The sequence below is a fragment of the Phocoena sinus genome, chromosome 17, assembly GCF_008692025.1.
Source record: "Phocoena sinus isolate mPhoSin1 chromosome 17, mPhoSin1.pri, whole genome shotgun sequence".
Classification (NCBI taxonomy): Eukaryota; Metazoa; Chordata; class Mammalia; order Artiodactyla; family Phocoenidae; genus Phocoena; species Phocoena sinus.
This window is the reverse complement of record NC_045779.1, coordinates 76,237,383-76,260,624: the sequence shown is the minus strand read 5'-3', so window position 1 is coordinate 76,260,624 and position 23,242 is coordinate 76,237,383. Positions and strand designations below refer to the sequence as shown.

Genomic DNA, 23,242 nt, shown 5'->3' with positions numbered 1-23,242 from the left:
CCTGCATTGGCAGGCAGATTCTCAACCACTGCGCCACCAGGGAAGCCCCCACTGCGCCACCAGGGAAGCCCTGTTGGAAGATTTTTAATCACAGTTTCAATTTCATTACTTGTGGTCCGTCTGTTCATATTTTCTGTTTCTTCCTGGTTCAGTCTTGGAAGGTTATACCTTTCTAAGAATTTGTCCATTTCTTCCAGGTTGTCCATTTTATTGGCATAGAGTTCCTTGTAGTAGTCTCTTAGGATGCTTTGTATTTCTGCAGTGTCTGTTTTAACTTCTCCTTTTTCATTTCTAATTTTATTGATTTGGGTTCTCTCCCTCTTTTTCTTGATGAGTCTGGCTAATGGTTTATCAATTTTGTTTATCTTCTCAAAGAACCAGCTTTTAGTTTTATTGATCTTTGCTATTGTTTTCTTTGTTTCTATTTCATTTATTTCTGCTCTGATCTTTATGATTTCTTTCCTGCTAACTTTGGGTTTTGTTTGTTCTTCTTTCCTTTAGGTGTAAGGTTAGATTGTTTATTTGAGACTTTTCTTGTTTCTTGAGGTAGGCTTGTATTGCTATAAACTTCCCTCTTAGAACTGCTTTTGCTGCATCCCATAGGTTTTGGATTGTCGTGTTTTCATTGTCATTTGTCTCTAGGTATTTTCTGGTTTCCTCTTTGATTTCTTCAGTGATCTCTTGGTTATTTAGTAACGTATTGTTTAGCCGCCATGTGTTTGTGTTTTTTACATTTTCTTCCCTGTAATTCATTTCTAATCTCATAGCGTTGTGGTCAGAAAAGATACTTGATATGATTTCAGTTTTCTTAAATTTACTGAGGCTTGATTTGTGACCCAAGATGTGATCTATCCTGGAGAATGTTCTGTGCACACTTGAGAAGCAAGTGTAATCTGCTGTTTTTGGATGGAATGTCCTATAACTATCAATTAAATCTATCTGGTCTATTGTGTCATTTAAAGCTTATGTTTCCTTAGTAATTTTCTGTTTGGGTGATCTGTCCATTGGTGTAAGTGAGGTGTCAAAGTCCCCCACTATTATTGTGTTACTGTCAATTTCCTCTTTTATAGTTGTTAGCAGTTGCCTTATGTATTGAGGTGCTCCTATGTTGGGTGCATATATTTTTATAATTGTTATATCTTCTTCTTGGATTGATCCCTTGATCATTATGTAGTGTCCTTCCTTGTCTCTTGTAACATTCTTTATTTTAAAGTCTATTTTATCTGATATGAGTATTGCTACTCCAGCTTTCTTTTGATTTCCATTTGCATGGAATATCTTTTTCCATCCCCTCCCTTCCAGTCTGTATGTGTCCCTAGGTCTGAAGTGGGTCTCTTGTAGACAGCATATATATGGGTCTTGTTTTTGTATCCATTCAGCAAGCCTGTGTCTTTTGGTTGGAACATGTAGTCCATTCACGTTTAAGGTAATTACTGATATGTATGTTCCTATGACCATTTTCTTAATTGTTTTGGGTTTGTTTTCATAGGTCCTTTTCTTCTCTTGTGTTTCCCACATAGAGAAGTTCCTTTAGCATTTGTTGTAGAGCTGGTTTGGTGGTGCTGAATTCTCTTAGCTTTTGCTTGTCTGTAAAGCTTTTGCTTTCTCCATCGAATCTGAATGAGATCTTTGCCGGGTACAGTAGTCTTGGTTGTAGGTTCTTCAGTTTCATCACTTTAAATATGTCATGCCACTCCCTTCTGGCTTGTAGAGTTTCTGCTGAGAAATCAGCTGTTAACCTTATGGGAGTTCCCTTGTATGTTATTTGTTGTTTTTCCCTTGCTGCTTTCAATAATTTTTCTTTGTCTTTAATTTTTGCCAATTTGATTACTGTGTGTCTCAGTGTGTTTCTCCTTGGGTTCATCCTGTATGGGGCTCTCTGAGTTCCTGGACTTGGGTGGCTGTTTCCTTTCCCATGTTAGGGAAATGTTCGATGATAATCTCTTCAAATATTTTCTCAGGTCCTTTCTCTCTCTCTCCTCCTTCTGGGACCCCTATAATGCGAATGTTGTTATGTTTAATGTTGTCCCAGAGGTCTCTTAGGCTGTCTTCATTTCTTTTCATTCATAGCAGTGAATTCCACCATTCTGTCTTCCAGGTCACCTATCCGTTCTTTAGCTTCAGTTATTCTGCTATTGATTTCCTTCTAGTGTATTTTTCATTTCAGTTATTGTATTGTTCATCTCTGTTTGTTTGTTCTTTAATTCTTCTAGGTCTTTGTTAAACATTTCTTGCATCTTCTCAATCTTTGCCTCCATTCTTTTTCCGAGGTGCTGGATCATCTTCACTATCATTATTCTGAATTCTTTTTCTGGAAGGTTGCCTATCTCCACTTCGTTTGGTTGTTTTCCTGGGGTTTTATTTTGTTCCTTCATCTGGCACATAGCCCTCTGCCTTTTCATCTTGTCTATCTTTCTGTGAATGTGGTTTTTGTTCCACAGGCTGCAGGATTGTAGTTCTTCTTACTTCTGCTGTCGGCTCTCTGGTGGATGAGGCTGTCTCCCTTTTGTGTTTTTCTCCTCCATCTTCCTTGCTTTCCTGTCTTGTTCTAATCCCTGTTCTTACAGACTCACGGAGTGAAGTAAGTCAGAAAAAGAAAAACAAATACCGTATGCTAACACATATATGTGGACTAATAATAATAAAAAAGGTTCTGAAGAACCTAGGGGCAGGACAGGAATAGAGACGCAGATGTAGAGAATGGACTTGAGGACCTGGGGAGGGGGAAGGGGAAGCTGGGATGGAGTGAGAGAGTGGCGTGGACATATATATACTACCAAATGTAAAATAGATAGCCAGTGGGAAGCAGCCGCATAGCACAGGGAGATCAGCTCGGTGCTTTGTGACCACCTAGAGGAGTGGGGTAGGGAGGGTGGGAGGGAGACATAAGAGGGAGGAGATATGGGGATATATGTATATGTATAGCTGATTCACTTTGTTATACAGCAGAAATTAACACACCATTGTAAAGCAATTATACTCCAATAAAGATGTTAAAAAAAAGAAAAAAAATCCTTTTGCATTTGCAGTATATGGGATCAGGGACACTTAAGAGACACACAGGACTTTGTGGGCCTCTCAGGGGTCTGAACTGCCATCTGGGCACTTATGGGGCACGTGTGTTCCCCCATCACAAGCTCCTGACCTGGAGCTGAGCATTTACAATCCACCCATCAGGACAGGGTTCACCCGCCCTTGTCATGGAGTGATTCTAATTTCAGTCTGTTTGTGAGCACGTCTCTATTTGTAGGTTTTCAAAGAGCCAAACTTCTGCCTTTACTTAAGTAGTCATAAATTTTATTACAATTAAGCCCAAATTGAGATGCATTTATTGTATTTGCTTTTCAACAAATCTTCTGAGATACCCGTGAGTGTGTGTACAAACACTAATATACACATACCTGTGTACATAAATACATATACACATCCCTTAATTTCTTTATACTTACAGCTTAATTTTTTGACAAAAAGCAACGGCTCCATGTGGGTATAATGAACAGCTCATAAGTGTTTTGACTGAGGTGCCGTTCCCTGCTGCTTCCTGCTCTCATCAGCATTGTGGCAAAGTCTCTGCAATTAGAAGCATAAATGAAAGGTCCTCAGATGTTGAAGGTCAGCAGCAGTAATGACTCCTCTGGTAGTGTCAGTGTCACATAACCAGTATGACTTGACTGCATGAAACTAAACTCTAGCATTAAAATAATGACTATTATTTCTGAAACAGAATTCCACAGGGGGGAAAATTAGTGACATATGCTACTCTCTTGGTTTATGTTTATCCTGTTATTCCTGATAGCTTATCATTATATGGGATTTTGAAAAGCCCCTCTGGACTTTCCATTTTGTAGCACAGTAATGAAGGAAAGAACCAGAAAGGCCCACTTTTGAGGCGTAAAAACATATTAAATCCGACAATGAAGCTATTCGGCTTTCTGTCCTGCTGCAGCTGGAGGAGAGTCCGTGCGCTGTGAATTCCTCTAAATACCTTAGTTGTTTGGCCGCAGAAGGTGAATAAGCTGTTCCCCACGGGTGGACTTGCCTGTTGTCTGAATGTGTCACTCTTAAGCCACGGAACTTAACACAGAAATAAGCAGTGCAGCTAGCACCCTTTCTGAGTATACCCTAAGCTTGGAGGCAGTGGGTTACTGAACACAGGGCTTTGAACCTTATTTAGCTACTGGCCTTTTCTGGGGCTGGGGGCGGGGGTTGGGTGGCAGGTTTCAGGTCTCTTCTTGAGCTGTGCCGTTTGCCTGCGCACGTAGCGGGAGCAGCCAGCGTGGTTCCACGCGGCTTGCGTGCTGCCCTTGACCCTTTCCTGTTGCTCTGCTGTTCCCTCTGTCAGGGCAGGTGGTAGCACGGCCTCTCTTCAGCCGGTGACTTGAGAGATGGGTTTTGGAGTCGGATGGGTTTGGCTCCCAGCCCCTTGTTGTTAGTGACCCCTGCGTGGCTGCCCTGAGCAGGCCGCTGAGTGCTTGCGGGTTAGCGTTGCAGCCTGGGCACCCCTGGCCCAGCTCTGCTCTCATCTGGTGATTCCAGAAGGACTGGTAGTGCCTCTGGGGTGCCCAGCACAGTGCCTGGCACGTGGTGGGTGATGGGTACCTGCTAAGTTCCCTTCCCTTTAAGTGGGGAAATGAGCTGCTGCTTCTGCTTCGTGATAGCTGTACAGGGAGAGTGTCTGTGGGGCTGGGAAGCCAGCACTCAGCGTGGGCGGGGCCGACTTGAAATACACAGACTCACGCTGCGCCTGAGGCAGGCAGGTGCCTGGGTCCATCTCTCCTTGAGCTGTTCAGAAGCCATCTTAGCTTGCTCTTTGCTCTCAACTTTTTCCTGGAATGGTGAAATTTAACGATCCACCAGATGAGCAAGGGTGTTCTGGCATTAAACCCTGCTCATCCCACAGCGAACGAGAGCAGAAGAGGTGAGATGGTGAGAAGCAGCCTGGGAGGCCGTGGGCAGTTCTGACAGTGGGGAGCTTGCTGGCTCCTCTGTCCCTGGCCACCCAGGGGAACCTGTTAGCTGATTGATTCTCAGGACCCGAGGGGCTCGCTAAGGAGCCTGCTGAAGGCCCATGAAGGAGTTAACAGTAAGAGTTACCCTCCCTGCCAAGTTTTCTAGTCTTTTTTCGAGTTGCTTGTGTTATGGCATTTTTATGTAATTCTTAAAAAAACCTCACACATACAAACACTTTGTGGCAATACAGGGCAAAACTTAAAAAATAAATCTCGTAAAAAAACGGTTTTTTTCCTTCTTAGCACGGTCAAAGTGTACAAGTGTCTTGGGGAAAAAAGACTCAGTTTCTTCAGTGTCTCCTGCAGCGTTCATGCCACACCCCGCCTGCACGTTTGGGGGAGGACAGAAGCAGAGGAGAGCTGGGAGGAGGTGGCAGCGCCACACGGGGTTGGTGGGCCAGGCACTCCCGGCAGAGGGGGCAGCACGTGTGGGTGGTAGTAGGGGCACAGCGGGTGAACGTGGGGAAGGGGAGGAGGAAAGGCAGGGGTGAACCCGGACTGTTCTTCCCAAGGCATTTCAGTCCTGTCAGGACCCACGTATGATGGTGCAGCAGGAGATGCGCTGAGAGCCCTCACCTAGTTTCTGCCCGTCCATGGGAACAGAACTGAATGAGAGCCCGGGTCTTGGCGCCTGGGTTTCAGAAGTGGCCCAATAGAAGCTTTGGGAGGGGGGCCTTTGCGGGGCCTCAGTATCTTGGCCGGTATTGCCATTTCACAGAAAGGTTGGCCAGAGCTGCTGTGGCAGATGGAGAGGCTGTTTAAAGAAGTTAGCACGCACTGCTATAGTCCTGGGGCTTTGGGATCTGGGCTTCCAGCAAGCAGGGCCCGAACGGTTTTCTGCCCTGGCTTCATGTCGCCTGGTATGTCATATACCCTTCTATCCCAAATTAATCTGTAGGATTGAAAAATAAAGACAAAGAATGTATTAACCTGGTTCACACATACTTATAGAATGTGAGTTACTAGGTCATCGAGAGGATTTTGGTACCATTAGTGCTTTGGGAGGGAAGGCAGTAACTTCCGCTGTGGAGTCGGATGCTGGCAAAATACCCAGAGAGTAATATATCCAGCAGGACTAGCGGTCAGGTCAGTTTGTAAAACTTAATCAGAGGAGGCTCCTGCCACATACTCAAAAGTAAAATCATCGCCAGCAAACATCTAGAATCTGTGTGTTCCGTACAGTATTCGTTCTATAGGAGGAGGGTGATAAGACCAGCGTGTATGGAGGTGTTTCGAGTGTAATGTCCATTGAATGCGTCACACGCACAGGAGGGTGTGTAGACACATACACGCCAAGTCCAGAGTCAACCCCACGCGTCCCACTGCTCTTTAACCTGCCTGGCCTCTCCTCATCTTCAGGTCTGGTCTGATTAGCAGTCTCTCCCGGAGGTTTTCCCTGGACCTGTGGTTACTGTCAGGTGCCCAAGTGTCCTGGCCTGCAGTGATTAATCGTTCACGTTGTCCTTAAATCTTACCTCCCAGGAACCAGCACCCTCAGCAGTCCCATCACCCTTTTCCCAGCTGCCCCTCTGTGTTTAGATCATTCTGAAATGATGTAGTGATATCAGTCTACTAAAAAATCTGAACACCCTGTAAACTAGTGGAATTGGTGATGCCGCTGTACACCGGACACTTAATTGAGCACCTATTGTATGCCAGGTCCTCTCCTTCCCACCTGGATGACCTCCAGCAAGGACGTGCACTTCCTTGGTTTCCAAGGGGGATAAACGACCACAGCTCCGCTGGGTTATTGTGAGGATTAAGTGAGATAACTCACATGTGGAAAGTGTCTGGCGTTCAGTGAATGACTAAGTAAATAAATGAATGTGATGTGGTTTCTCAACACCTCTCAAGGACGCCTCCCCTGATCTGTTCCTATTTAAGGATACCCTGAGGATAAATGTGCTCTATTAGACGTGTTCTGAGTGGAGCTCAGCCAGTTCTGGAGGGAGCACACCCCGGACAGGAAGACATGAACTTACTTTGCGTTTATAGCACAGTGTGGCCTCGTGTTCTTGCAGTTAGCAAACCTCACAGGTCTTTCTTCTTCAATATGGACCTCGATCAAGCTCCCTGTCTTCCACTGGACTCTTGCAATGTTGATTTCTGGGTCCCAGGAGGGTGACTTTATTTTTTAACCCCACCTTGATGGGCCTTCATGCAGGAAGTGAATGTCATGGCTCTAGAATCATTTGGACCTAGAATTCTGGCACTTTTCCCTAGTTTTGGACCACGGGCAAGTTACTCTCTCTAGGTGTCCGTTGCCTTATTCTGACGGAGGGGATTTAGCACAGAGAGTCGGTTTGTTTAAAGGGAGGTGGGAAGGTAACCCAGAGGCAGGGACCGCAGCAGGTTGCTCCCCTGTCTGGGACCGAGGGACAGCAGGAGGGGGGATTAGCGAGGCGGATTAGGGGACTGAGAAGTACAGCGGGAAGGCCTCCCGTTCACCTCGCTGGTGTGGAGGGATTCCTGCCCCCCAGGGCCAGGAGGATGGACACACACGTAGTGCCCAATGCTGGATGGATGGGATCACAGCCCGCCATGCAGGGAACAGAGGGAAACCAGAGGCTGCGGGGAGGCAGGCTTTGTATTGTCAACAAGGTGGGGTGTCCCCTGGTTCCCACAGGGGGCTGTGCTTGGCTGGCAGGGAACTGAAACCCACCCTCAGGGCTAAGCGGGAGCTTCGTCTGGTCCCCGGGATAGGAGGGTTGTTTGTCAGGGGACCGTATCCCCGGGAGCAGAGTCAGGAGGAGAACTTGCAGTGAGGTTGTTCCAGGCCCTCCTGGTTTCACCACATGTCAAGGCAGTGGTAATATTGGACTTGATTCTAGGCCTTAAACACCCGTTCCTCCCGGTCTGTAATGAAGCAGGGATCGTCTGGCAGGAGGGGGAGCCACACAGGTGACACAGCTGCTTCCATTTGACACAACCGGTGCCCCTCCACCCCCCACCCCGTCTCCTTCCTGGGCTCCTTCCTCCTCTCAGCACATTTCAGCTTTAGTGTACACAGTGCTTTACAGACACCACTTAGTTTAATCTGTAAAACAGCCGTGTGATGTAGGAGTTGTCACCCCCACTTCATACACAAAGAAATGTTGACATGGATGAGTCATCACTCCCCATCCAGCTCTAGGTGGTCAGAGGCAAAAAGGCGTCAAACCCAAGGCCATCTGACTCCGCAGAGCTAAGGATGCCCCCCTTTCCCCAAAAAGGCCCTTTCTGATTTTGTGTTCCTGTTTCCTGAAGAGTGTCTCTCTCCCACTAAACGTGGATCTGTTTCTCTTTAAGGTGATAGAACATAGAAAGTACTGGTTGAGCTCTGACTCTGTTCATGAGAACAAGAGTGCACGGCTCTTGTTGGGGAGAGAAAGCTGCTCCACGGGGGCAGTGCTCATAGACACAGGCCTTGGAACAGCTGTGATTCTGGAATTCTCTGGTACTTTGATCCATCACTTTTTTTCTTTTTTTTTTTTTTTTTTTTTTTTTTTTGCGGTACGCGGGCCTCTCACTGTTGTGGCCTCTCCCGTTGCGGAGCACAGGCTCCGGACGCACAGGCTCAGCGGCCATGGCTCACGGGCCCAGCCGCTCCGCGGCATGTGGGATCTTCCCGGACCGGGGCACGAACCCGTGTCCCCTGCACCGGCAGGCGGACTCTCAATCACTGCGCCACCAGAGAAGCCCAGATCCATCACATTTTAAATGGTTTGCATCTTTCTTTGCTTTGGAAGGTGCATCCGAATTTTCTACCGGGATAGCTAAGCCTCCTGCTGCCTCAGTTGCATCCTCATTATCACCTTTATTGCTGTCATTGTAGAAAAATTATATGGTGACTTCCTGAGCTGGAAACTAGAAGAAACCCTTGCCCAGTTTCCCTTGCAACCTGGAAAGGTGGCCACTTTCACCGTCAGCATCAAAGTGAAGCTGGATTTCTCTTGCCAAGAGAATCTCCTCCAAGACCTCAGTGACGGTAAGTTCCTCCCCAGTTTTGATCAGCACATCGCGGTCCCCAGTCACATGGCAGCGATCACCATGCCTCGCGCCCCGCTGCTCTCTCGGTAACGTGCTTGTCGTTCATTAGCTCTAGCGGCTTGAGACTTCTCCTGGGCACGTACTTAATGAGTGAGTTACTCTGCACAGGGAAAGTAATAAAAGTACTTTTCAGTTGAACGATTTCTTAATTCACACTCTTTACTATTTTGTTCTCATTTGCCAGGAGGTCATCCTAAATTAGTGGAATGTAGGAATTACTGCATTTTTCTTCAAGCATAACTGCTGTGATCCCTTAGACATCTAATTAGCCGTGATTATGAAGTTCTACTTCAAAGTCTAATGATTTCTATAAGGAAATAGAGTGTGGAGAAAAATGAGAATTTATTTTTGTTATAACATTAGGACTAGCTGATTAGGGGTAAGATTCCATAGATTAATTATGTCTGATGATACAGCATGCATTCATGCTTTCATTGGGAGTCATCGTGGGGCGTGTTAGTTAGCTCAGGCTGCCGCAAGAGAATACCGCAGACAGTATGGCTACAATTACAAACTTCTTTTCTCATAGCTGTGGAGGCTCGAAGTCTGAGATCAAGGTGCCAGCATGGGCAGGTTCTGGTGACGGCCCTTTGCTGGCTTGCACACAGCTGCCTTCTCACTGTGTCCTCACGCGGTAGAGCGAGCCTGGTGTCTCTTCCCCTTCTTAGAAGGACGCCAGTTTTATCAGACTAAGGCCCCACCCTGTGGCCTCATTTAACTTTTGTTACCTCCTCACGGGCCCTGTCTTCAATTATAGTCACAGTGGAGGTTAGGGCTTCACCATATGAATTTGGGGGGCCACATTCAGTCAAAGGGTGTTATTGGAGACGGTCAACGGATTCTGTTACTAGAACTTAGCAACTATGTGACTTTGACTTCTTTGTGCCTTAATCTGATAAGATGACAGTAATACCCATTTCTACAGTTGTTGTGAGGATTTGCCCTTCACCTGGAACATGGTAAGGGGTCAACAAGTGTTAGTTATACCCCCCCCACCCCCATCACAGATTTATGACATTACAAGACATTTAATCACCTCTTATTAGAGACGAGCACTTGACCGGGCTCTCGGAAAACAGAGATGAGTGAGTCAAGGTCTGTCCCCTGGGCAGTAGTAATAACAGCAGCTAACATTTAAGAGGTGTGCATAGATCAACTCGCTGAACCCTCACAGCAGCCCTATGAAATAGGTGCTATTAATAGCTCCGTTTTACAAATAGGGACAGTAAGGCACAGAGAGGCTGTACAGTTTTTCCAAGGTCACACAGCTAGGAAGTGGCAAAGCTGGGTTGTGAAGCCAGGCAGCCCGGCTCCAGAGTCTGTCCTCGTAACTGCTCTGTGGCCTGTTGGTGCCCAGAGGGTCAGCCAGAAAAATAAATATGTGATTGGAACACCCTGAGATTCAGGGGTGTAACTGAGATGCAGCTCACTTTGTCAGTAGGGTCCTGCAGGGAGGGCCTCCCAGAGCTGGGGTGTGATTTGGGCCTGAACTGGGGAGTATCCTAGAAGAAGAAAAAAGCCTGTGCTCCACAGGCCTTTCAAGGAGCAGCAGGTACCGAGGCCCGGAGATCTCTGGCCAGTGGTGCAGTGGGATTCACCTCCAGAGACTAGATGGACATACGTGTGGACGCAGACCTGATTATTCACATCTCATTTCAGTTGTCTCCCCGGTGGAGAGGCTACCCGGACCGCGTCGGCTGGGTCAGCACGCCCCGCCCACTGTCATTCTTGTCGGGTCCCCCCACATTATGGACAGCTCCTGTTCCCTGGAAGCGTCTTGTTTGGTTTTTCCTGTCCTGCTGCCTCTGTCCTTTACCTTAGAAGTTTCACAGGGAGAAGGACCTCATCTGTCTTACTCAGGAGGTCCTGTATTCACATTACCTAGACGGCATACCTGGAGGGAGGGGAGTGGATGAGCTCCTCTTCCCCTCCCCCCTCGGTGTGGCGGCTCCTCCCTCCTGACCTCGTCTGACCCTAATGACCTCCCAAAGGCCCCGCCTCCTAGTGCTGTCACATTGGGGTTAGGGCTTCAACACAGGGATTCTGGGGGGACACCTACTCTAAGTCCATAGCACGCTCCATGAAATTTCTTCTCCTGTACTCTCTGGAGTGTTTAAATAACATTTATATTATTAATGCAGGTAGGAAAATAAGTTTACTGTTGGACACACTAGAAATGGAAAATGTCATGTGGATTTAACATTATACCAGAACTCAAAAAGTATCAGATGAAATGGATATTCTTTTCTGTCTCTAAATGGCTTTGTACCACTGGACTGCATCTTTCTATAAGTAGACAGAGGGTTACAGACAGAGTTTCTGACTTTTCTTTTTCCCAGGAAGGGAGTTTAGCAGAATCAGTGGTGCCTGACACCTGTCCAGGGAATGCTTGATGAGTTGTTATCCCGGGGGTCTGTCTGGGCAAGTGGATGCCTAGCTGAGACCATCTGGATGTGAGACGTGAGGGAAAGCTGATCGTTACTTGTGCTGCTGACATTTGGGGCAGGCTACTCCTGAGAGAGAGCAAATGGAAGGCCTCCAGTTGGAGGCTGAAGCTGCTTTTATTTTGGTGGCTCCTTGAGTTTATGTGTGCAATGTGGACATATTTTGTTATGTTTCTGCCTTTAGTTACAGAGCTCTGAAGGATTGTCTCTGCCCTCTGTGCTGAAAGTAAAATTGCAACTTGGGATTTATAGTCTGAAAATACCTTCTTCTCTCTTTTAAAATAAAACCAAAGAGAGCTAGAAGTAGGTTTACCAAGTGGTTTGTAAATGTAAGGCTGGCCTAGGTTCCTGTCAGTTAGATATAGTACAGGTGTGCAACAGAGCATGGTTATAATTAATTAGATGCCCTCTTGGGCTTCCCTGGTGGTGCAGTGGTTAAGGATCTGCCTGCCAGTGCAGGGGACACGGGTACGAGCCCTGGTTCAGGAAGATCCCACATGCCGCAGAGCAACTAAGCCCGTGCACCACAGCTGCTGAGCCTGCGCTCTAGAGCCTGTGAGCCGCAACTACGGAAGTCTGTGCACCTAGACCCCATGCTCCACGACAGGAGGAGCCACCGCAATGAGAAGCCCACGCACCACAACGAAAAGTAGCCCCCGCTCACTGCAACTAGAGAAAGCCTGCGTGCAGCAACGAAGACCCAATGCAGCCAAAAATTAAATAAATAAATAAATAAAAATTAGATGCCCTCTTTATTTATTTTTGTACTGATATATGTGTTTTTATTTTTGTAATACAGTATCATAGTTTATGGTATTTATAGTAGAACAGAATTAGAATATACTTCTTATTTTAGATTTTTTGTTTTTGTTTTTGATGTGGACCATTTTTTAAAGTCTTTACTCAATTTGTTACAATATTGCTTTTGTTCTGTTTCGGCTCTTTGGCCCCGAGGCATGTGAAATCCTAGCTCCCCGACCAGGGGTCCAGGGATCGAACCCACCTGCATTGGAAGGCGAAGTCCTAACCACTGGACTGCCAGGGAAGTCCCAGAATATACTTTTTTATAGTGTGTTAAAGTAATATACTTTTACATAAATTTGCATTAATGTATCTAGTGGTCTGGCAAATACAGTATTCTAAGTGAGATGCCCTCTCTATTGATAATGGTTAATAGACACTCCGGCTGGTCATTTACATAGCAAATCGTAGAGTTTTGAGACACAGAATCTTAATGTCCACACCCGGGCAAGCTCTGTAGAGGAAAGAAAAAGTTGGACACCAAGGCCCACAAAGGACTTCTGCAGAGTCTGGTCGGTGGATAATGAATGCATTGCTCCGTGTAGTTCAGTCTGAGCGACCTGGAGCCTGTGGTTTAGCCCTTATTTGGAGACAGCTGTACACTCAGTGGCAGAGGCTCCTTTGTGGCCTCTTGCAACTGGGAGATGCCCCACGGGTGGCACTTGGTCTGACAGTTTCAGAACCTCCAGCCGGGGACCCCTGTGGACCCACCTGGCTTTTTAGGCAGGGACTCACATTAACTATGGTTACTGAAACTAGATGCCATTTAAAAAACTTACAGAAATAAATGTAGCTGTCATGCAAAGCAGGACACTGGATCCAGTGTGGGCTGTAGACAGATGGAAGAGAATTAATATCTGTTGAGCGTTGTCAGATGCCACATATCAGGTCTGGACCAGCGACTTTATTTGCATTATTTCTATTTAACCTTCCCGACAACTCTATAAAGTAGATGACTCCATTTTGTAAAGGCAGGTGGGAGGACTATTCTGGATTAAAGGACATGGAAGAGATCTAACAACCAAGTGCTATGTGCAATCCTTAATCGTATCCCGGATTAAAAAGAGACCCTGAAGACATCTTTGGGACCTCAGGATCCTGGCTGGGGCAAGAGAGAATCGGGTGTCTCAGTACTCGTCCCGCACAGCTGAGGAAGTATGGTCCTCGCTCCCACGTGCACCGCCCCCCGGGAGGAGCCCTGGGCTGACTCCGTCTCTCTGGGCACTGAGCTGCCGCCTTCGGGGAGGGTGACGTGGGTAGAGTCAGGCGGTGTCCCCGACCCTCTTCAGTGCGTCCAGTCTCAGAGTTTTGTGTGCTGGGCCTTCTCTGTTGGACCCCTGGACCCCCACCGAGGCCCTCTCGTGTGTGGGTGATGGTCCAAATTGGCGTTCTTTGGGGAGAAGATGGCAGAAAACTCTTATTCTGCCACGATGATGATGCCACTCTCTGCAAAAGCGATTTTAAACTGTTTTCAGTGATTGTTGTGGCAGAGATAGCGTTGGTATGCTGAAACTGTGTGTGAATGTGGAATTAAGTAAATGATCAATTCTGTGATAATCTAATTCTAGCATCTGAATCTGGTCCTGAGCGAGGGTTCTCATTTGGAAGAGATAACTGATGTAAGATGATAGAGATGAAGTAAAAACCTTGTAGTTTGGGATTTAAATAAAAGATATCAGTAAGAGATTATGGCATATTTAAAGATCTGTCTATCTATCTACTCCAAGGCCTGGAAACCCAGCAGCCCAGCAGCAGTGAGCATTCCTAGCGCCCACATCATGGTGTTGAAAGAAACCAGGGCTTCTTGGAGAAGTGGCCACTTGCAGGTCTGGAGCAGGAACTGTCTGTAGTGAGGTGATCTGGGAACATCCTGTGAAACCTACAGCAGGGAAGCTGTCAGAGTGGATTTACTAAAGCTGCGTTAGGAGGACCCAACGTGAAGAGGCTGCAGCTGGCAGTCTGAGCACCAGCAGGGGCGATACCTGCGTTCAGTCTTGGGTGCTGAGTGCCGTTAGAAAGAATTGCCAACCTTTGGCAAGTGATGGGGAACCTATTCATTATTTTAAAAATGATAGGTAACGAGTATTCTGCCTTCCATACAGACGTACGGTTGGACAACCAAAGAGTTGATGAGGGCAGTTTCTCTTTATAGAAGTATGACCGCTAACACTTGAGAAGGGACGATAGCATTAGAAACTCTCCACTTTGCAGCTCCTGATAGATTATGGGTTGAGACCATGAGCATCTACGCAGCAAAATAAGAGACAGGCAGGCATTATGTTCTTCCTGATGGGAGAGCACACACCTCCCATGAGTTAGTGTTGCCCCCGAATCACACCCGAGGCTGATCAACACTCCAGCTCTCACTACCAGTTCACAGGAATCCTGCCGACAGAAAAACCTGTGAAGCTACTCCATTTCAGACTACGGTTAACTCTGCAAACAACGTGGTTTCTTCAACGAGTAAATGACAAGAGAATACAAGGGATGAAGCCCTGGAGATGGATGGTGGGGATGGTTTCTAGCTGTGGGACGCTGCCACCTCTCACAGCCATTCTGAAACAGCGTTTTGGGCCTGCGACGCTGTTTCTCTCCGCGGGCAGTGTCTGTCCATCCTTCGTGGCCTGCCGATCCCCACCTTATCACTTCCTCTCTTTATCACTTCCTCACGGCCCCTCCCTCGTGCTCGCTCATGGCCCGTGTGTCCCCTCGACACCTCTGAATGCTGTCACAGTTTCACTTCACGGTTCTCTACTCCCAATACCCAGCACCGGGCCTGGGCTCAGAGAAGATCCCAGTAAATATTTATGGAGTTGAGGGGATGAAAGGAATGTTGTGGAGCCAGATTGAGTGGTCCTGACCCTGAGTTCAGGGAGGGGAGAGCCGTCTGGGTGGGGATAGCCAGGGGTCCTCGAACAGCGCCTGGCTGCGGCGTGAGCTGGACGCAGTGGGCAGGGACGGAGGCGGTGGGGTTGGGTATTCAGGAGAAGGAGGGCATCCTGGTTGGAATGGTAGGTTCAGGCAGCTGTGGAAGGCCCGAAACTCCAGGGGAGTAACTCAGACTTCATTGGAAGATACTGGAGAGTCCCTGAAAGTTTTTTGAAAAAAGGTTGATGTGATGGAGAATGTTGGGAGAAGGTGGGTGGGCAGATTGGAGGGGTAGCCCGAGATTCACCTGGTGTGATAGGTGACAGGTGTGAGGGTTCAAGGGTGAGGCACGCAGGTCTTAAGCAGGAGAGAGCCAGGTGGGCAGGAGAGGAAGGGATTCAGAAGACTGGCGCTGAGTCTCTACCTGGAGGGCGTCCTTCCCACCCTTCCCCGCGGCCGTCGCTGGAGGCCTCCGGTGTTTGTAGCACAGGATTTAGGAGCTGGTCCAGCATTTGGTGAGCTATTGGAATTTGTTCTGCTCCCCACGGAAATGCTTCTTGCCTGAAATGTCTCTTGTTTGTTAAGCTAAAGACAAATTCTGCCTGTGGGAAGTTTGAATCATTTCAGTTTCTTTGTCCAGAGTTGGAGATTTGGGTTAAAAAAAAGCCATGTTTACAATTGGCATTTCGTTATGTTTTGCTTCTTCATAATTTGATAAGAGATGCTTCGGCTTATCATTGTGGCCTGGGATTGGTTTTATTTGAGAGTCGTCGCTGTGGAATCTTCTGTGTTCCCTTTCCTACCTTGTCTCTCTCCCCGATGACTGCCTGAAACCAGGGCATCACTGAGTGTCTTTGCCCTGGTCTGCCGCTCTCCTCAAAAGGAAATACTAATTTTTGGGAAACTCCGTCTTACTTTTTAAGGAACAGTGACTCATCCTGAATTACTCAGAAACCAAAGACAAAGGTGGTTGGAATCTTAATGTCAGAAGATTTCTCTTTTTCTTTATAATTCCTAGATGCCTGAGGCTTTCATAAACATATGTGATTTTAAAGAAGATTTTCTTGAAACCTGGGTTTTTTTTCTGAGGCTACAGAGTATGGAGGCTGGAAGGAGACGAAGCTGTACTGAGTGGCCCCCGCGTCGGGGCATGTGATGGAGGTGCTGAGGTTCTATCTCTAACCCTGAGAGGTGGCTGGACGGTGACCTCCGAGTTTGGGCTCTGTACCCCTAGCTCTGTGGTTCCCCTCGGCTGTACCAGCTCCTAGCTGCTGAAACTGTCTGCATTTTTGGTCTTTCTCACTATAGCAACCCCATCCTGAGGGCAGGGCCAGGGACATCTTTGTCTTTTTTTTTTTTTTTTTGGCCGCGCTGTGTGGCATGTGGGATTTTAGTTCCCCAGCCGGGGATTGAACCCACACCCCCTGCACTGGAAGTGCGGAGTCTTAACCACTGGACCGCCAGGGAGGTCCCCATCTTTGTTTTTTTTTTTTTTTTTTTTATGGTACGCGGGCCTCTCACTGTTGTGGCCTCTCCCGTTGCGGAGCACAGGCTCTGGATGCGCAGGCTCAGCGGCCGTGGCTCACGGGCCCAGCCGCTCCGCACCATGTGGGATCTTCCCAGACCAGGGTACGAACCCATGTCCCCTGCATCGGCAGGCGGACTCTCAACCACTGCGCCACCAGGGAAGCCCCCCATCTTTGTTTTTTAATTCCAGCTCCCAGCCTGGAGGCGGCTCCTCCCTCCTCATCTTGCTTTTCCTTCTTCCTCACGGCAGCTCTTGGTCAGTTCCATTTGCTGCTTCCTCCTTTCCTTCTTGACCACTACAGAGTGGAATTGCTCAGGGCTCCAGCCGAGATCCTCGTCTTCTTTCCTTCTAAGTTCGCTCTCTCACAACTTTCTTATCTTCCACATGGAGTCAGTGACTGTCTCCCGCACCCCACCCCCTGGCCAGACCTCTTCTCTGTACTCCTGGTCCGCGGATCCGACCGTGTGCTCCGAAGGCTCTAGGTTTTGGGGAAAAAGCGGCAGGTGAAGCTGGGGGGAGGTTTGCTTGGTGGCTGCCGTTCCCCTCCCCCAGCCGTGGGGGGCTTTCATCCCTGTCCTCGTGCTGCAGTCTGTGCTCTTCCCCTGCAGATGAAGGCTTGGACCCCATAGGGAGAGGGGAGGGGCTGGTGTGGGGCAGTGGCTCTGGTCCCCTCCCAACCAGCCGCAAGAGGAGCCCTCAGGATCCTTTTCCTGGGGGAGAAGCCTGCATGGCGCGGACAGCAGCCCCCAGGGAGACTTCCTGCTCTCATAGCCCATGCCAGACGTTTAGCAGTTCATTAACAGCGTCTAGCTGAACCTTTTGCCTGGCTTTCATGACCCACATAGGCACGCGTGCTGGGGTCCTGCTTCTCCCTGTAGGTGCCTGTCCACAGATTTCAGGTTAGTTTCCCCTGTGACTTCACTTCTCTGATCAGTTCAGGAAAAGTTAATTTCCAGTTTATCCAGCTTTTTTCTTAAGGACGGAAGCAGTGCTTTTCTCAAATCTCAGCATTTCTAAGCGGTAATCAGAAGCCCACAGCCTTTATTTTAAATCAGACCTCCAGTCATTTTTGGACTGTGTCGGCCATTTGTCAGACTACACACTGCTTTTGTGTTCAGTGGGTTATCTGCTTTTGTTCTGAAGGAAAAGGTTAATGATGCACCTGACAGCCTGCCCATTGTTATATTTAGCCCGCATCACCCACCAGCCTTCTGACTCACAAACCGTAATTTCACAGCACGATGGCTCAGCTGAGGGAAAGGTCAGGCTGTTTCTGCTTCCTGGGGCTCTCGGGAGCATATCTGAGTGAGACAGAAAGCTGAGTTCTTGCCCGGCCGTCTAATAAGCTGTGGAGGGGTGCTGATCCCGTGGTCCCTGTTAGTCTGCAGGTGGGATGGTTGACTCAGCTCTGATTTAACTTCAGGTTGGAAAATAACTTGCTAAACCACCAGGAGCGAATGAAAACCCAGGTGTTTGTCATTCATCAGCAACAGGTGATCCTATTGCAGGCGACCAGGGCTGAGGTCTTCTGGATCATTGATCTCCCTGTTCGCATCACTGCCTTTGCAGTCAAGCTGGTGGTGACTCACTGGGAAACAAATGAGGTAGGTGTTCAGTTGAGGTGATTTAAGAAGGTTTTCCCGCTGCAAAGAGAAAGGGGTGATTTCTGTGGATCACCGCAGGCTGGTATACTTCGAGCTCATGCTTGTGATTGCACCAGGTCTTATCAATTTTGTTTTCTAAGTCTCTACACATCCACCATCACTGCTCGGCTTAAAGCCCGGATAATTTCTCATCTGCACCATGCTGGGAGCCTTCTGACTGGTCTCCCAGCAGCTCATTTTGCGCCCTCTTCGCCGTCTTCCATGTTTTCCCTGCAGTCCTTTCTCCAGAGCAGAATCTGTTATGTCCTTCTTCTGCCGTGCACCTTCCAAGGGCTTTCCATCGCCCTCAGATAAAGCCTCAAGTCTGGCTTGTGTGGTCTTGCCCTGGCCCGCCTGTGTGGCCTGCTTGCCCACCTGTCTCTTCTCCCTCGTTTGGTTTGTGTTCCAGAAATACTGAATGACTTGTATTTCTGACTTGCCATACGCCCTCTTACGCCTCTTGCCTTTGAGTGTAGGCCGGTAGATTCGAACTCTGCTGCACGTTGGAATCAGCTGGGGATGTTTAAAAGCTCTGCCTGGCTTCCACCCTAGACCTTGTGACTTCATAGGCATGGGGTGTGACCTGGGTGTCAGGATGTCCTAAAGTGTCCCAAATGATTCTTATAAGCATCGGAGTTTGGGAACCATTGACATAGACTGTCTTTCTCCCTAAACAACGTACTCTGAGTCTCCTGCCCTTCTTCAGGCAGACACAATGGCTGCTCATTTTCTGTTTCCTCTGAGAAGCTTTGCAATCTGCTGGGATACTGCATCACCCTTTAGATGACTGTTCAGGAGCTGTTTGGATACTTTCTGTCCTTTGGTCTTAAATTTTAGAATCAGTTTGTCATGTTCCTCACGGTAGCCTGTTAGAATATCGACTGGGACTGCATTGAACCTGTGGGTCAATTTGGGGAGAAGATGGATACTTTTATGAGACTTAGTATTCATAGCTATGAATATTGCCTCTTCGTATATTTGTCTTCTTTCATGTCTTTCAATAACATTTTCTAATTTTTCTGTGATGGTCTATAGTATTCTTCTAGAGTTATTCCTAGGTATCTTTATTATAAATGGTATTTTTGAGTCCTTTTCAGTGGAAGTATAACTTACATGCAGTCATGAGCACAGTCGTGTACAGCGTGGTGAATTTATTTTTATTTATTTAACAGACCTTTATTGGAGTATAATTGCTCCACAATACTGTGTTAGTTTCTGTTGGACACCAAAGTGAATCAGCCGTATGCCTACACATGTCCCCATATGCCCTCCCTCTTGAGCCTCCCTCCCACCCTCCCTACCCCACCCCTCTGGGTCATTGCAAAGCACCGAGCTGGTCTCCCTGTGCTGTGCTGCTGCTTCCCACCAGCCAGCTATTTTACATTCGGTAGCGTATATATGTTGATGCTACTCTCACTTTGCCCCAGCCTCGGCCTCCCAACCCATGTTCTTAAGTCCATTTTCTATGTCTACCTCTTTATTCCTGCCCTGCAACTAGGTTTATCAGTACCATTTTTTTCTGTTTTAGATTCCATATATATGTGTTAGCAAACGGTATTTGTTTTTCTGACTTACTTCACTCTGTATGACAGACTCTAGGTCCATCCACCTCACTATAAATAATTCAATTTCGTTTCTTTTTATGGCTGAGTAATATTCCACTGTATATATGTGCCACATCTTCTTTATCCATTCATCTGTCGATGGACATTTAGGTTGGTTCCATGTCCTGGCTATTGTAAATAGAGCTGCAGTGAACATTTTGGTACATGTCTCTTTTGGAATTATGGTTTTCTCAGGGTATATGCCCAGTAGTGGGATTGCTGGATCGTATGGTAGTTCTATTTTTAGTTTTTTAAGGAACCTGCATACTGTTCTCCATAGTGGCTGTATCAATTTACATTCCCACAAACAGTGCAGGAGGGTTCCCTTTTCTCCACACCCTCTCCAGCATTTGTCATTTGTAGATTTTCTGATGATGCCCATTCTGACTGGTGTGAGGTGATACCGCAGTGTAGTTTTGATTTGCATTTCTCTAATAATTAGTGATGTTGAGCATCTTTTCATGTGCCTCTTGGCCGTCTGTATGTCTTCCTTGGTGAAATGTCTATATAGGTCTTCTGCCCATTTTTTAACTGGATTGTTTGTTTGTTTTTTGATACTGAGCTCCATGAGCTGTTTGTATGTTTTAGAGATTAATCCTTTGTTGTTTCATTTGCAAATATTTTCTCCCATTCTGAGGGTTGTCTTTTTGTCTTGTTTATGGTTTCCTTTGCTGTGTAAAAGCTTTTAAGTTTAATTAAATCCCATTTGTTTATTTTTGTTTTTATTTCTGTTACTCTAAGAGGTGGGTCAAAAAAGATCTTGCTGTGGTTTATGTCAAAGAGTGTTTTTCCTATGTTTTTGTCTAAAAGTTTTATAGTGTCTGTTCTTACATTTAAGTCTTTAATCCATTTGGAGTTTATTTTTGTGTATGGTGTTAGGAAGTGTCCTAATTTCATTCTTTTACATGTAGCTTCCAGTTTTCCCAGCACCACTTATTGAAGAGGCTGTCTTTTCTCCATTGTATGTTCTTGCCTCCTTTGTCGTAAATTAGGTTCCCATATGTGTGTGGGTTTATCTCTGGGCATTCTATCCTGTACCGTTGAAGTCAGGGAGCCTGATTTCTCCAGCTCCGTTTTTCTTTCTCAAGATTGCTTTCGCTATTTGGGGTCTTCTTTGTTTCCATACAAATTGTAAGATTTTTTGTTCTAATTCTGTGAAGAATACCATTGGTAGTTTGATAGGGATTGCACTGAATCTGTAGATTGCTTTGGATAGTATAGTCATTTTCACAATATTGATTCTTCCAATCCAAGAACATGGTATATTTCACCATCTCTTTATGTCATCTTTGATTTCTTTCATCAGTGTTTTAGTTTTCTAAGTAGAGGTCTTTTGCCTCCTTAGGCAGGTTTATTCCTAGGTATTTTATTCTTTTTGTTTCAGTGGTAAATGGGAGTGTTCCCTTAATTTCTCTCCCTGATTTTTCGTTGTTGGTGTGTAGGAATGCCAGAGATTTTTGTGCATTAATTTTGTATTCTGCAGCCTTACAAAATTCATTGATTAGTTCTGGTAGTTTTCTGGTGGCATCTTTAGGATTTTCTGTGTATAGTATCATGTTATCAGCAAACAGTACAGTTTTACTTATTCTTTTCCAATTTGTATTCCTTTTATTTCTTTCTCTTCTCTGATTGCTGTGGCTGGGACTTCCAAAACTATGTTGAATGATAGTGGTGAGAGTGGACATCCTTGTCTTCTTCCTGATCTTAGAGGAAGTGCTTTCAGTTTTTCACCATTGAGTATGATGCTTGCTGTGGGTTTGTCGTATATGGCCTATATTACGTTGAGGTAGGTGCCCTCTATGGCCATTTTCTGGAGAGTTTTTATCATAAATAGGTATTGAATTTTGTCAAAAGATTTTTCTGCATCTATTGAGATGATCATATGGTTTTTATTCCTTAATTTGTTAATGTGGTGTATCACATTGATTGATTTGCGTATATTGAGGAATCCTTGCATCCTGGGATAAATCCCACTTGATCATGGTGTATGATCCTTTTAATGTGCTCTTGGGTTCTGTTTGCTACTGTTTTGTTCGGGATTTTTGCATCTGTGTTCATGAGTGATATTGGTCTATAACTTTCTTTTTTTGTGACCTCTCTGTCTGGTTTTGGTATCAGGGTGATGGTGGCCTCATAGAATGAATTTGGGAGTGTTCCTCCGTCTGCTATATTTTGGAAGAGTTTGAGAAGGATAGGTGTTAGCTCTTCCCTAAATGTTTGATAGAATTCACCTGTGAAGCCCTCTGGTCCTGGACTTCTCTTTATTGGAAGATTTTTAATTATGGTTTCAATTTCATTGCTTGTGATAGGTCTGTTTATGTTTTCTAATTCTTCCTGGTTCAGTCTTGGAAAATTGTACCTTTCCAAAAATTTGTCCATTTTTTCATGGTTGTCCATTATATTGGCATATAGTTGTTTTGTAGTAGTCTCTTAATATCTTTTGTATTTCCACAGTGTCAGTTGTGATTTCTTCTTTTTCATTTCTAATTTTATTGATTTGTGTCCTCTCCCTTTTTTTCTTGATGAGTCTGGCTAAGAGTTTATCAATTTTGTTTATCTTCTCAAAGAACCAGCTTTTCGTTTTATTGATCTTTGCTGTTGTTCTCTTCATTTCTATTTCATTTATTTCTGCTCTGATCTTTATGATTTCTTTCCTTCTACTGACTTTGGGTTTTCTTTGTTCTTCTTTCTCTAGTTGTTTTAAGTGTGGGGCTAGACTGTTTATTTGAGATTTTTCTTGTTTCTTGAGGTGAGATTGTACTGCTATAAACTTCCCTCTTAGAACTGCTTTTGCTGCGTGCCATAGGTTTTGGGTCATCGTGTTTTCATTGTCATTTGTTTCTATGTGTTTTTTAATTTCTTCTTTGATTTCTTCACTGATCTCTTGGTTATTTAGTAGCACACTGTTTAGCCTCCATGTATTTGTGTTTTCTACAGTTTTTTTTCCTGTAATTGATTTCCAGTCTCATAGTGCTGTGGTCAGAAAAGATGCTTGATACGATTTCGGTTTCCTTAAATTTTCTGAGGCTTGATTTGTGACCCAAGATGTGATCTATCCTGGAGAATGTTCTGTGCACACTTGAGAAGAAAGTGTATTCTGCCACTTCTGGGTGGAATGTTCTATAAATATCAATTAGATCTATCTGGTCTATTGTGTCATTTAAAGCTGGTGTTTCCTTATTTATTTTCTGTTTGGATAATCTGTCCATCGGTGTAAGTGGGGTGTTAAAGTCCCCTACTATTATTGTGTTAACTGTTGATTTCTCCTTTCATGGTTGTTAGCATTTGCCTTATGTATTGAGGTGCTCCTATGTTG

General features: G+C 46.0%; 1 protein-coding gene across 3 annotated transcripts in view; it reads left to right on the top strand.

Annotated features, from left to right (window-relative positions):
- Positions 1–23,242, top strand: part of TRAPPC9 (trafficking protein particle complex 9) — a 515,410-nt gene that overhangs the window by 140,364 nt on the left and 351,804 nt on the right. For all 3 annotated transcript variants that reach the window (XM_032610159.1, XM_032610157.1, XM_032610158.1), the window contains one exon: positions 8,824–8,976. In XM_032610159.1, coding sequence (XP_032466050.1) covers positions 8,824–8,976 — 153 coding nt within the window. The remainder of the gene's footprint in view (positions 1–8,823; positions 8,977–23,242) is intronic.